Here is a 14811-nt window from a genome sequence, read left to right on the forward strand (position 1 = left end):
GATCCATGTTTGGGAATTGGTGGATGTGAAGGGCTTACTGTATACATTGTTCTACTCCATTTTATATAAGGGACTTGAGCATCTGTGGAATTTGGTATCTGCAGATTTGTCCTGGAACCAATCACCTTCAGATACCGAAGGACTTTAGTTAAATTTTGGGGGAGTCAAAAGTTATACTGGGATTTTTGATTGTGCAAGGTTCAATGCCCTTAATCCCCATGTTGTTTAAGTGTTAGCTGTACTTTTATTACCTCCTTTCGAAACCCCACCTTCTACTGTGTTTCCCCGAAAATAACACCTACCTGGACAATCAGCTCTAATGTGGCTTTTGGAGCAAGAATTAATATAAGACCTGGTATTATATAATATGATATATATGATATGATATGATATTATACCTAGTCTTACATTATAGTAAAATAAGACTGGGTCTTATATTAATTTTTGCTCCAAAAGACATATTAGAGCTGATTGTCTGGCTAGGTCTCATTTTCAGGGAAACACAGTAAGAGTCCTTCGGATTGCTTTTATTTTTCTTCCTTCTCATATTACCTAACTCTTAAGTTTTGCTGAGAGTTAAACTTTCAAAGTGTAAACAAAGACCTATTTTGTGTTTAGGTTTAAAAACTCAGAGAAGCTGCATTTCTCTTTTTTTGTTTTTATTTTTTTTTTACAAACCTTTGTGTCTAGGGCTGACTTTTAATAGATCACGGCAAGGGAGCTGCTCTGCTATGTAGAAAACCCCAACCTAGAAGCAGATAATCTACAAATGGTTTAGCACCAGGTTTTACACCAATAGTGCATTCTGTATAGGGAGAGGGAGCGGCTCCATCCAAGGCCCCATGTCGCTACCCTGTGTTTTGCCTGGGCAGGATTCTGATTGAGAGGGTGGTTAGTCATAATCCAAAGGTGGTAACTTCTCCCCATTGCCTTCTCACCCAAGCACTTACAGGGTTCAAATGCACTTCATTAAAGAGTTCAGCGATTTTGGAGTCTGTCATTACCCGACTGCATTCTTTATTCAAGATTGTTTTAAGACACTACTAAGATGAGAGCTAGTTTCCCTCATTTTGGTTCTTTTTAATCTGTGCTAATATCATGTATGGAAAATAGATTATCTAATTTTAAATGACGTTTCTTTGTCTCTTTTGTCCTTTTTTTTCCTATTGGATTAGTGATATTTTAACTGTTTTTATAATCTTTTGATATTAAGGAGGTATTTTGATCTGTATGCATTTATTATTTGGCTCAAACAATAGAAATTTATTTTCTTAAACAATTCTGGAGAAATCTGAGATGAAGGTTTCAGCAAGGTTGGTTTCTTCCTAAGCTTCTTTCCTGGTTTGTAGGTGGCTGTCTTCTCCGTGTTTTCATACATTCTTCCTTTGCTGGTTTTTATGCATTTTAGGCTTTAGTGTTTGAATTAGTTTTCCAGGGCTCCCAGGACAAATTACCAAAGTTTTGCTAGCTTTAAATGAACAAAAATTTATTCTTTCACAGTTCTAGAGGCCAAAAGTTTAAAATCATGGTGTTGACCCTGCTGTTCCTTAGCTTGTGGCAGCATTATTTCAATATCTGCCTTTGTCTTCACATGATCTTTTCCTCTGTGTCTTTTTGTCCCTCTGAAGTGTTTGAACAGTGCAGGGGTTTGGAGTACCGACCCCTGATACAGTTGAAAATCCTTGTATCACTTTTGACTTCCCCAAAACTTAACTACGTCCCTTGGTATCTACAGGTGTTTGGTTCCAGGACCTGCACAGATAGCAAAATCCATGGATGCTCAAGTCCCTTGTATAAAATGGCACAGAACAATTCACATAGTCGGCCCTCTGCATCCATGGGTTCCTAACTGGGATAAAAAATACCGTTTTCCATCTGCAGTTGGTTGAATCCACGGATGCGAAACCCAGGGATACGGAGCCCTGACTGTATGGGCTCCATTTAATGGAAAAAGTCCACATATAAGTGGACCCGTGCAGTTCAAACTTGTGTTGTTCAAAAGTCACTGTACACTGCTCATTGGGTTTAAGGCCCATTCTAAATCCTCAATGATCTTATCTCAAGACCCATAACTTAATTACATCTGCAAAGACTGTTTCCGAATAAGGTCACGATTTACAGGTTCCTGGGATTAAGACTCAGGCACGAGAATGTTAACACTTAGAAGATTATCTACTGAAGAATATAAAACTATCTGTATGTATTTTCTCCTAGTACTTTTACATCTACATTTTTAGGCCATGCGGAATTTATTTTGATACAAAGTGGAGATGTATGTTTGTTTTTTGTATAACAAAATCACCCAGTTAGTAAATGGTGGCACTAGGATTTAAACTTAAGACTTAATTTCAAAGTCAGCATCTTTTTTGTTATATAGAACTACCTTCTTTTAGTATTCTAACTTTAAAACCTTTGCCCATGAGGCTGTTTTTGTCATACATCTTGTAACAGAAAAGACTGTTACAGCACATTTTTCATAGCTGAATATCTAAAAAGAATACTGTAGGCACTTGCACCTCTTTTCAGCAGTTATTATTCTGGGAAAGAATCAGAAGTGCCATTTGGGAAAAGTACGTTGGAGAGCTTGGTTTTGAGACACTGACTTCATTTGCTGTGTCTGATGCAATTGTCATTGGACTCTTCAGGGACATCTATAGTTTTGCTGTTTTATTCCTATTAAAAGATGCTAATCTGTGTTTTCAAGGACTGTTATTCATACTAATTTCATGAGGCTGGTCACGCTAACAGGCTTATAGTCCTATAGAGACTTTTAGTGGTATTTATACAAATTAAATTGACATTTCTAATATCCTGTAACATAATAATCATGTTGGATCCACTTTTGGTACCTGAATCTGTTAACGTATGTTTGCCATGACCACATTAAAAATTTTGGTTTTCATACATTGTTCAGCATTGGTTCTTACATAGTCTAGAAGAATAGAGTGACTACCATATAGTCTGTTCTTTTGTATAATAAACATTTTATGTCAACTATGAGTTTTTTTGCAAAAATTTTGAAATGGGTTATGAAAAACGAAACTTACTGTTGCTCTCTTATTGATTTTTAAAGGAAAGCACTGAAGAAGAAGTTCTGGTGAAGAAGACTGTCAGGGCTACTAATGCGAAACTTAACCCTGTTTATTTTCATGACACAAATGTCAGTAAAAGTGATTTTGACTTGATAGACCCTTTAAAGCTGGAGGCATGGTTTCCTCATCAAAGTAAGCGTTTGGCATCAAATTCAGAAATAGTTTTGCCTGTGGACAGATGGTTAGACACTGAGACTCCTGTAGTGTCCATTCAAAAAAATATGAACACAGCATCTTTGAAGCCTATTAGTGACAATGGAATTAATTCCACTGATATTCATCGGTTACCAACTAGCGAAAGGCGAACATGTGAATGTTATGAGTCCATTGAAAAGAGTAAAGACCGTAAGTGGGCTTTTTTTTTTTTTTTTTTAGGTTCCTTATTTTCTTTTTTTAAGTGGGCTTTTTTAAAAAAATAAAAGTAAATATATAAAATGTTTACACATTTTGAATAGAATATATTCCTAAGTAGAGCTTGCCTGATCTTTCATATTAAAATCTTTGAGTGTTTTATGAATTTTAAAATGGTGTCTTTATTCACAGATCTGGTGGAAATGTACCTTCCTAAGTATTCTTTTCTTTTTTCCCTCATTCTCCGTTGTATACTTTTACTGTAAGTAAGGTGGGTTTGTCTACCATCAGAGAGATACTTTTCTTTTGGGGATGTTCATTTTTCTAATTAGTTTTGGCCAGATTTCAGTACTGTTGATAACCAAGATAAGTCAAAAAAGTAAAATTATTTATGAATATTATGTCATTTTACTTGTCATGTGTCATTGAATATTTTTGGTATTTTATTTTTTAGAAACTGATCTACCACAGAGTGTGGTCTATCAAAATGAAGAAGGTAAATGGGTCACTGACCTTGCTTATTATACTTCTTTTAATGAAGAACAAGATTTAAATATATCTCTAACTGATGAGATGAATGAAGACTTCAGATCTGGTTGTAAGTGTATTGATAACTACTTTATTGTACCATTTTCATTGCTTCTGATGGTGTTCTGAAATTACTCTGTATTTATTGGTTGACCACATCAAATCCCTTCTGGAATACACAATACTTAGCTCTTCACTTGTTTTTATAGGAACAGGGGCTTGAATTAGTCAGTGTTAATCATTACAGAATGAGCTGAGCCTTTTCTTTATGCAAGAGTACTGAGTCAAACCAGTACTCTCCAGTTTAGAACCTTTATATTGCAGAATTGGGCTTTACTTTCTCTTAGGCTTCACTTTCTCTTGATCTGTCTTGAACAAAGGAAATATTCTGATAAATGAGCAATTACAAAAGCCAATCCATTTTGGAGTAAAAGCTAACAAATGTGGTAGGAATGATGGCAGAAAAGTGGCAAAAATTATAAATGAAATCTCAGCGGATGAGCATATTAGGAACATCAATTAGATTTGTTGATTAGCAGAATCTCTGATAGTGAAAGAGGAAAACTGGAATAGGTCTACAGAATGCACAGCATTTTGTCTTGTCTGTGGAGATGTCGCTGTGCTGCTGAGGCCTCTGGTCCCTGAGCACCTCTAAACCTGGGATGAGGAAAGCGTGCAGTGGCCTGTCAAGCCCAAGCTTATTTTTAATAGGCTCAGAAGGTGCCAGAGGAGGAAGTTATTCTAACTGCTACTTTTACTAACTCCTCTTAAATGTCTAATGATATGGAAGAACAGAGATAAATAAGGCATTTTTTCAGCCCTTAAGAAACTGTCCATCAGCTAAGAGTGATGAGATAAGAATACAAAACAACAGTTAGCGTCATAAGAAACACAAACCAAATGCTTTGGAGTTTAGAGGAGAAATAACCTTTTCTTCAGTGGGTAGCAGAAAGATTTCACATAGGTGGCTTTGAGGTAGAATTTCAATGGGTAAATACATATTTGGGGGAATGAGAAGTTCCAAATGGATGGAAAACCCAAGGAATGAGATGAGAAAGCATGGGCATGTTTTGAGAATGTTATTTGTGGCAAGATATGGGAAGGGGAGAGCCGTATGAGATGAAGAGATGAAGCTGGAGAGGTACAGTAGGGCTGGGAAGTGGGTAGAGCGCTGTTTACCTTGTCAAAGAGTTGAGCCTTGTTTGGTAAGCAGTAAGAGCCACTGAAGACTTCCTTGTCCAACTGGCTTTGCAAGACTTCTGGCAGCAATGGTCAGTTGAATGAGAGATTCCTTAAGATGTTAGAGAAATCTCGGTGTTACAGTGAGAATGAAAATAAGGTAGCTAATGAAAGACATGGAGTTACAATAGTCAGGATTTAGTGACTGGATTTCAGGGGATAGTAGAAAGGCAAGAAAAGATTGAATTTTGTGGTCTGAGTTACTTGGGAAAATGCCAATACCATTAACTGAGATGGGAAAAACAATAAATTGTAGAATTTTGGATGATTGTGGTTTGAAGTGGGGGTACTCAATAGTTGGAAATATGCGTCAAATTGGAGGTTAAGTTATAGTTAGAGCTTGCTCAATGTTTTGATTTAGAAAGGACAAGAAGATACAGACTGGACAGTGGATATTGACATTGTCACTTGAAATGTCAATGATGAGGAGTGTAAATTGATACAGCCATTTTGGAAACTTGTTTGGCAGTATCTTGTGAAGGTGAACTTTATAAATTTCACACTTTATGACCCAATGTATACCCAGTATATGGGGTGTATATATTCACCAAAAGACCTATACTAAAATGTTTATAGCAGCACTATATATATAGCCCCAAACTAGAAATTCTGAAATTCCCATCAACAATGGGATGGATAGTGTTCATTCATACATTGGAATGCTGTGTAGCAATGGGAATGAATAATGTGTAGTCACTATTAGCAATATGGATGAATTTCACAAATATGTTGAATGAAATAAGGCTGACTGAGAATACATACTATGTGATTCCATTCTTACACAGTTCAAACATACCCTGCTCTATGGAGTAAGAACCAAGGGTAGTGGTTATCCTTGGATGGGCATGTGATGGGAAGGAAGCTCGAGTGGCCCTTTGGATGCTGGCAGTGTTCTGTTTCTTGATCTGGGGTGTTGATGTGGCTATACACATGTTCAGATTGTGAAAATTCCTTGAATTGTACACTTATATATACTTTTCATAAGTATATTATACTTTGGTAAAAAGTTTTTAAAAATTAGTCATCAAATTGAGAAAAAATATTTCCAATTCGTATTATAGCTTAAAGGCTCATTTCCGTAATCTGTAAATAGTTCGGATAAACGATAAAAAGACCAACTACTCGGTGTAGAATTAGGCTAAGGATATAAACCTATAGGAAGTGAAATATAAATGATGGTTAAATAAAAAGATTCATTTTTACTTATGGAAAGAAATGCAGAATAAAACCAACACATGATACTGTTTTTTAATTATTTTATTGGCAGTGATCCAAAAGTTTGGTAATAAAACTATGTTGGTAAGAGTGTGAGGGAAATAGGTATCCTAGAGCATTATGCACACAGCCTCTAGGTGCAGCAATCTTGCAGCATCTAGCAAAATTACAGATACACATACCCTGTAACCAGGCAGTTCTGGTAATATCTTCTTCAGATACACTTGCACGAATGGTTTATGATGTATGTGCAGTGTTATTACTTGCACATTGTTTATAATAATGAAAGATTGGAAGCAAAGTGGATGTACAGAATAGGGGACTGATTAAAGTACATCCGTACAAGGAAATTCCCTGTGGGTATTAAAAAAAAAAAAAAAAAAAGAAAAAGTAAAAGGAGCTCTTTAGATACTGATATGAAATGATCACCAAAATACCGTGTTTCCCTGAAAATAAGACGTAGCCAGACAATCAGCTCTAATGCGTCGTTTGGAGCAAAAATTAATGTAAGATCAAGTCTTATTTTACTATAAGACTGGGTGTAATATAATATAATATATATAATATAATACCAGATCTTATATTAATTTTTGCTCCAAAAGACGCATTAGAGTTGATTGTCTGACTAGGTCTTATTTTCGGGGAAACACGGTAAGTTATTTAAAATCCAAGAAACAGAAAAACATATAAAATATTCTAACATTTGTATAAAAAGGTGGAAGAGGGGAGGACCCATAGATTTGTAAATGCATGCAATGGAAAGATTTTAAAAAAGGAGAAGAAATTGATTACAGGAATCAAATTACTTGAACTCAAAAACCAAATAGATTGAAATGTGAGGAGTTTCATGGGTACTTTATACACTGGTGGCTTCTGGAGGTGTGGTAAGTTGGGCAGGGAGGCGGGAGAGATTTTTCAGTGTTGTATTTCCTTTTATGTCATTTGGTTAATCTCTAAAAAACTTTATTGAAGCATATATATATTTTTGAAAATTATCTTTATTGAAAAAATATATATATTTATATATATTTAACTACGTGGACATATTACTATTAAAGGAAAAATAAATAGATAATGGAAGACTTTAATGAAACTATCTTTGTGGGATGACAGGCATGGGTGGTGAGGTAATAGAGAAAATGATTATGGAAAGCTATTGAAAAGTTTGATGGAAGGAAAGAAAGAATGGACAAGATCAAGGGAAATCTGGGAATGAAGTGGGAGCCTTTTAATAGGAAGGGGGAAGGGAATTTTGAAAATGTAAGAGATACTCGGAAGAAGAAGATTGGACCAAGGGCATAATTTTTATAATGTCAAAGTCATTTTAAATGAAAACTTGCCTACTTTGTTCAGAAAATTTACTAAAGAGGTACTATTTCTCTTCCCCATCTCTGCCCTCTCTGATAGTTCCACATAGCTGAGGTACTACATTACTTCTGGGCAGGGAGGGGTTGAAGGAGTGGGACATAAAGGCTGCTTCAAAATTTAACAACTAAAGTATTCAGGAGACATTTGAAAGGACTGTTTTAGATTTGGTAAACAGTTGAGCATAGACTGAAAAAATGAAGTTCTGCTTTCTCATAATTTGTGAATAATTTCTGATGAGCATACAAGGTTTTTTTTATTGTAGATTCTTAACTGAAGAATCTTAAAGTTCAGAGAAAAAGTACTTACGAATATAATATAGCATTTGGAACTGTTTACTTAGCAATTTAAAAACGTGCTATTTAACTCATTGAAGTAAATTATGTTTTCTGGGTTACTTTCTTATGGACTGATTTCCTACTTCCTTTCTCTTGGCTGTTAGATTTGGTTGGTTGATATTTGCACATTTTAGGGCAGTGGTTTTTTTTTTTAACTTACCTTGAGTTATGGAACCCCATAGAGAAGCTTCTTAGAAAACTTTTTATGTGGAAGATACTGTTTTGCGTGTGATTCCAGGAACTTCATGGTTCTCCGGATGCTCATTCATAGACTTCTAGGTTAGAAGGTGTTTATTTAAGAAGTGATAGGTTCCCAAGGTAAAGAACTATCCTAACCTAGCAAGTATGAATTCTGGTGCTCTACTTTTCCTAACTGGAAATATTCTCCTGTATCTATTCTCATTTTATCTCAAGATGTTAATGTTGAAGTGTGAGGGTTTTCAAAAGGGCAGTTTGGATCTGATTAGCCCTTGATGGGCTGATGAGAGTGGGGGACATCTCCTGTGTTTGGGCCACAATTGTACTGTCCCTTGTGGGTTGCTATTCACTCTTCCCCTCTCTGCTACTTTCCTGAAGTACCAGGAAAAGGCACAGAGTGGGCACCAGATAGGCAGTCTGGAGTCTAGCCTGCAGACTTTTCTGATTTAGCCAACATGTTTAAAATTCTTTTTAATTTTAATATCTTGAGTAGGATCATATGCTTTCTAGTTTGCCACTGTCCCACCACTGCCTATTGTGTTATAACTAGCCCTCTTTGCTCATTCACCCCAGCCTCTGAGGCATTTCAGTTTGTGGTCTTGGCTTAGAGGTTGAAGGTGTCTGGGCCCATTCATTTCCCTAAAGTGAACTGAGGTGCTTATAGGAACTTAGAGGACAGACATTGGGTGACCACTATCCTGTTTACCCAGGCTGTGGGGTTGGCTGGGATATGGGACTTTTCCTTTCTAAAACTGGGACAGTCCTAAGCAAATGGATGGTTGGGCACGCCAGCAGACATCTTCATGATGAGTTTACAGAATGGCTTGTCAGTCTCATGGTTCCAGATGAAATTCCATCGGTACTCAACGTGTGCCAAATCTTCAAAGCTAAAATTAATGTGAATCTTATTTTAAAATTCTTTTTTCAGTTACAGTTGACATTCAGTATTATTTTATATTAGTTTCAGATGTACCGCTTAATGGTTAGATATTTATGTAATTTATGCAGTGATTTCCGGATTCATCTAGTACCCACCTGGCACTATATATACATAGTATTGCAACATTATTGACTATATTTTCTGTGCTGTACTTTATATCCCCATGACTATTTTGTAACTACCAATTTGTGTTTCTTAATTCCTTCACCTTATTCACCATGCTCTCTAACCCCCTCTCCCTCTGAAAACCGTCAATTTGTTCTCTATATCTTTGAGTCTGTTTCTGTTTTGTTTGTTCTTTTATTTTGTTCTATAGATTCCAAACCTACATTGTAAACCCCTTTTAGTAAATTAGGATACCTTAGTAACTGATTAAATCAGTCACAGTAGAGTGTTCATTACCCAAAAATTGAGAACCACAGACTTAATGTACTTAATACAGATGTATCGGTCGTGTGATAGAAGCTTTCACATACTTTTTAAAAATTTTATTTCTTTAGTATTTCATTTTCCCTTCTAGCTAAGTTTTATTTATATGCTAGTATTTAATTAGCACTTGTATAATTTTATAAACCTATTCTTTTTAAGCTGAGGCATTGGATTTGATTGCACAAGATGAAGAAGAATTTAATAAAGAGCACCAATTTATTCAGGTTTGTATTTTATTGGCACTAACCAAGGTTTAAAGTTTTTCCTGTGTTAATTAATTTAAATGTAGGCAAAATTTTCATTTCTTTCTGAATATCTATATCTATATCTATATATATCTATATATATAGATATATATACTTAGTAGGGAATTATGTCTTTTTTTCTCATATTTAGACAATTTTTGCTTTCATACTCTAAATTATCAATTAAAAAATAACTGGCATACTGAAATAATGTTTAATTCACTTAAAGTCACTTTAATTGTTTTCAAAGATATTTCTATAGGTTTTAACCGTGTTTTAAAATGAGGTAATGCTATTTGTTTTTATTGATGATGTACTCCTTTCTAAAGATTTATATTAATGAAAATCAGTGTTTGATTAAGCAATATTAAAACTGCATATTATAACTCAAGTATGAAAAATGAATTTCTCTTTCTGGACTTCATTACCTTTATTAGCTGCTTAGGCATGAATTTGTCCAAACTTTTAAAAAAATTTAAATGTTTATATTTTTTTAGTTAAATTTTATGTTTGTATATGAGAAGAACAGAAAGAAGCCTTGCTGGGTAAATAAAATGAAACAATAACTTTCTTCCTAGGAAGAAAACATAGATGTCCAGAACACTTCAGTTGCTCTAGGGGATATGTCCTGGGGAACTTCAATTAATTACAATTTGTTGAGAAAATCATTTAGCACATCAGATTTGGACAAAGATGATGCCAGTTATTTACGTCTATCTTTAGGAGAGTTCTTTGCTCAAAGATCTGAAGCCCTTGGTTGCCTTGGTGGTGGTTACAATGTGAAAAGAGTAAGTATGATATGTGCTAGAAGTGGTTAAATTGACCAGCCCTTATATTTGAATATTATGATGGTATAGCTAGACCATAATATCTGTAAAGCAGAAACAATAGGAACATGATAGAATAGTGGTAAAAAGCTTAGGTTTAACAGTTGGTCAGACCCTGACTCCAGTCCTAACTTTGCCTTTTAATGAGTTCAATGACTTAAAACAATTGGCTTAACTCCTCTATGCCTTAATTTTCCAGTTTCTGAAATGGAATGCTATTTTATAGGGTTTTGAGAATAAAATGTGATGGTACATGTAAAGCATTTAGCACCAAACCTAACATGCAGTAATTATTCAGTACTTATTAGTTGATATCGTTATGTCATTGGTTGGTGGGAGGAATTTAAAGATTCATTGTTTTGACCTGTTGTTTAAAAACATTTTGAAATATAAGAGTGTTTTGGTTTAATAATATGTAACACATGTAAGAAAAATGCAAGCAATAGTGATAAGTTCTGTGAAGAATGAGTGAGGCTAAGGTGCTGCTTTAGCTGTAGTGGTCAGGGTGACATCTGAGGAGATGGAATTGAACTGGGACCTAAATGATGAGAGAGAAGGAAGCAGTCGCCAAAAGATCTGGAGGAAGTCTGTTCCCAGTAAACAGAAGGTAGGTAGGAACTGGAGTGGCATATTGGAGGAACAGAAAGCAGGCAAATAGAGCTAACGGGAGTGGGAGTGGGGGAGAGTAGGACAGATTAAATGGTAGAAGTAGACAAAGGCCAGATCATCTCATATTAACTGGGAAGAAGTACTTGGAGGCATGAAGGAACTTTGTTGTGGTGCCTTGGTGACAGGATGCTAAATAACATATGTTAGGAGCTTGAGTGGAGAAGGTCAATGAACCACCGAGGAAGAGTAGAAGCAGGCAGAGAGGCTTAGTACATGGGAAGAGATGTGATGAAGGCTGTGGTCTAGGATGATAGTACAGAAACAGAAAAATTCAGGACTCAAGATTTCTTTTGGTGGTAGAGTCAAAGGACTAAGTTGATAAACTCCATATAGGGAGTTTGGGTTGGATGGAGTATTTATCAAAACTGGATTTCACTGAGAGTATAATTGAAAATAATAGCTATGGTGTTAAAAACTCACAGTTGATTTACAGAACTTAAATTTGAAACAAACTGTGAGTCCTATCTGTGCAGTGAATTAAAAAATGAAAATAAATACAGTGATACATCGGTTTTCAAATGTCTCCATTGACTAACATTTTGGTTTATGAATGCCGTAAACCCAGAAGTAAATGCTTCAGTTTTTGAACATGACTCGGAAGTTGAACATGTCACACGGCGTCCACTGAGTGCAAGATCCTGAGGCCTAGCTGTCGGCTGTTTTTGAATGTTTCAGAACTCGTGGATTACGTTAGAAAACCGAGGTACCACTGTACTTTAGAGAGACAGGTTTTTCTGCCAGGATTGATTGGGATTTTTGACATGAGAGAAGTTGAAGTGTCACAGAATTCCTTACTAAACAGATAAAGCACTGGATCATGGAAAAATAGATCTATCAATTGGAATTTCTATTTTAATATTAGTTATGAAATGTTACTTGCATTTAAGTTGCTGGATCAAGGGAAGAAATTCCCAAGTGAATATCAATTAAAAAGTGAGTGCATTTAACGATTCACATTTTAGGCCTATTATGTGAAAGTTCTGTAAGAAAGACAAGTGTGAATTCCCTGATCTTTAGCACGCTCCTTGAATATATAATCCTTTCTGAAACTCTCATCCAAGTCAGTAGGAAGATACCAAACTTAATACAGATTGTTTTTTTTTTAGGGGAACAGGACTTTATTGGGGAACAGTGTATACTTCCAGGCCTTTTTCCCAAGTCAAGTTGTTGTCCTTTCAATCTTAGTTGTGGAGGGTGCGGGTCAGCTTCAAGTTGTTGTCCTTTCCGTCTTAGTTGTGGAGGGCGCAGCTCAGCTCCAGGTCCACTTGCAGTTTTCTAGTTGCAGGGGGCACAGCCCACCATCCCTTGAGGGAGTCGAACCGGCAACCTTGTTGAGAGGATGCATTCCAACCAACTGAGCCATCTGGGAGCTCAGTGGCAGCTCATTTCAAGGTGCCGTGTTCAAGCTTAGTTGCAGGGGGCGCTGCCCATCATCCCTTGTGGGATTCGAGGAATTGAACTGGCAACCTTGTAGTTGAGAGCCCGTGCTCCAACCAACTGAGCCATCCGGGAGGCAGCTCAGCTCAAGGTGCCGTGTTCAATCTTAGTTGCAGGGGACGGAGCCCACCATCCCTTGCGGGACTTGAGGAGTTGAACTGGCAACCTTCTGGTTGAGAGCCCACTGGCCCATGTGGGAATCGAACCTGCAGCCTTCGGCGTTAGGAGCATGGAGCTCTAACCGCCTGAGCCACCGGGTTGGCCACTTAATACAGATATTTGAGGATGTATTTATTGTGTAAAATAACATACCCTTATAGTGTAAGTTAGAGGAAGACAGGAAATTTTGTCTTTTTCTCACTGTTACGTCACTGGTGTTTGTTAGCAGTGCCTGACACATAGTAGATGCTCAATAATAATTACCATAGGAACAAAGTGTCATTTCTTGGTTGTTTTAATTTGGATTTCTTAGTAAGGGCAACTTGACAATATTTAGCCCCGATATTTAAAGATAACTAGCAATAAGGAAATAAGTTCTATTTGGACTTTTAAAGTTCATCTCTAGTAATTTAAGATTAAATTGAAAGAATTATTTTGTTGTAGTTATTTAGCTAGGTTAGCAAAATTGAGATAAAATAGTACAGAATTTCTCAAAGCAGTTGAAAATCAAGGAAATAATTCACATGTTTATTTTGTAGCCATCATTTGGTTATTTTATTAGATCTCCAGATAAGAGAGAACCTGTTGCTTTAATAAGAAAATCTGATTTATCAAGAAGTAATTTGGAAAAAGAAGTGGCTCATCTTAACCATGATCTATTTTCAGGTAATGGATTAAATGAAGCATTTTTAGTAACCCTTTTTTTTAAAGCTGTAAATTAAGTAGTTTTGTAATTATGTTCTTTATGAGTGAAAATGTATAAACTACTTAGATCTTTTGCAGTATTAGTTACAGATTAGATTCTTATATTGCCTTTTTTATTTAAAGTGGAATCAAGTCAGCTAAAACCCACCTAAATACTTTTGTAAAACTCAAAGTAAATGAAACTCAAAAGTAAATGAAATATAATTTGTTCAAATGGGCTAGTTAACTTTGGCCTATTAAACAACTGAGTTAATGAATTATAACTATTTTTACTATTTAGGTAGACTTAAAGATGTATTTCGAGATTTAGATTGTGATAGTCTACGTATGATAAATATCTGTGATAAATATTTTAAATCAAATTTTTTTGGTTAAAATACAATGATCAAATAGCTACTTATTGCTAGTACAATGTCTGGTGCTTCATAAAGAGACTATGTGCCAATAGAGGAGCTGAGATGAAGAGGATATCTATATCTATCTCTCTCTCTCTCTCTCTCTCTCTCTCTCTCTCTCTCTCTCTCTATCTAATTAGTTGAGTTTCTATTACTTCTATTAAAGAAGTAATCAGTTTTTAAAATTCAACTTACTGTTTATTTGTGAAATGCTTAAAGCGAGAAAATATTAAATGAGTTTGTCAGTATTTGCAAGTGAGAAATTAAAATCTGGTCTTCTTCAAAGTTCAGACTTTGCAGAACTGAGTCAAATTAACAGTGGTATGGTCCTTTGTCCTATTGACTACATTTAATCAGTTTTTCTGAGAATGACTTAGATATTTGAGGTAAAAAGATTTCTTCCTTGGCAATTCTGTTGAGTGATCTTTATCTCACCGATTGTTTCTATGAGATAGTGTATAGATATAAGTTGAATGTTGTATATTTTCTACAGGAGACTTAAGTGAACAATCAAAGGCACAATTAAGTGAAGGATCAATTACACTTCAGGCTGAAGAACTGGAGAGTGTTTCACAAGTGGGTGAAAATGATGTGACATTAACTGCCAATAAAGGCAAAACAGAGGTACTGTAAGCCTTTCATGAAGGAAAGCTAAAACCACATTGTCATAGTTCTTGTT

The 14811-nt window shown here is 35.6% G+C and overlaps 1 protein-coding gene across 8 annotated transcripts in view; it reads left to right on the forward strand.

Moving 5' to 3' along the window:
• Nucleotides 1-14811, forward strand: part of CEP192 (centrosomal protein 192) — a 165200-nt gene that overhangs the window by 47090 nt on the left and 103299 nt on the right. For 7 of the 8 annotated variants that reach the window (XM_074340409.1, XM_074340406.1, XM_074340407.1 and 4 more), the window contains 6 exons: nucleotides 3074-3437; nucleotides 3898-4041; nucleotides 9855-9919; nucleotides 10519-10728; nucleotides 13572-13698; nucleotides 14626-14756. In XM_074340409.1, coding sequence (XP_074196510.1) covers nucleotides 3074-3437; nucleotides 3898-4041; nucleotides 9855-9919; nucleotides 10519-10728; nucleotides 13572-13698; nucleotides 14626-14756 — 1041 coding nt within the window. The remainder of the gene's footprint in view (nucleotides 1-3073; nucleotides 3438-3897; nucleotides 4042-9854; nucleotides 9920-10518; nucleotides 10729-13571; nucleotides 13699-14625; nucleotides 14757-14811) is intronic. The other variant, XM_074340412.1, reaches the window with a different exon arrangement.

Source organism: Rhinolophus sinicus, linkage group LG09 (assembly GCF_036562045.2).
Source record: "Rhinolophus sinicus isolate RSC01 linkage group LG09, ASM3656204v1, whole genome shotgun sequence".
NCBI lineage: Eukaryota > Metazoa > Chordata > Mammalia > Chiroptera > Rhinolophidae > Rhinolophus > Rhinolophus sinicus.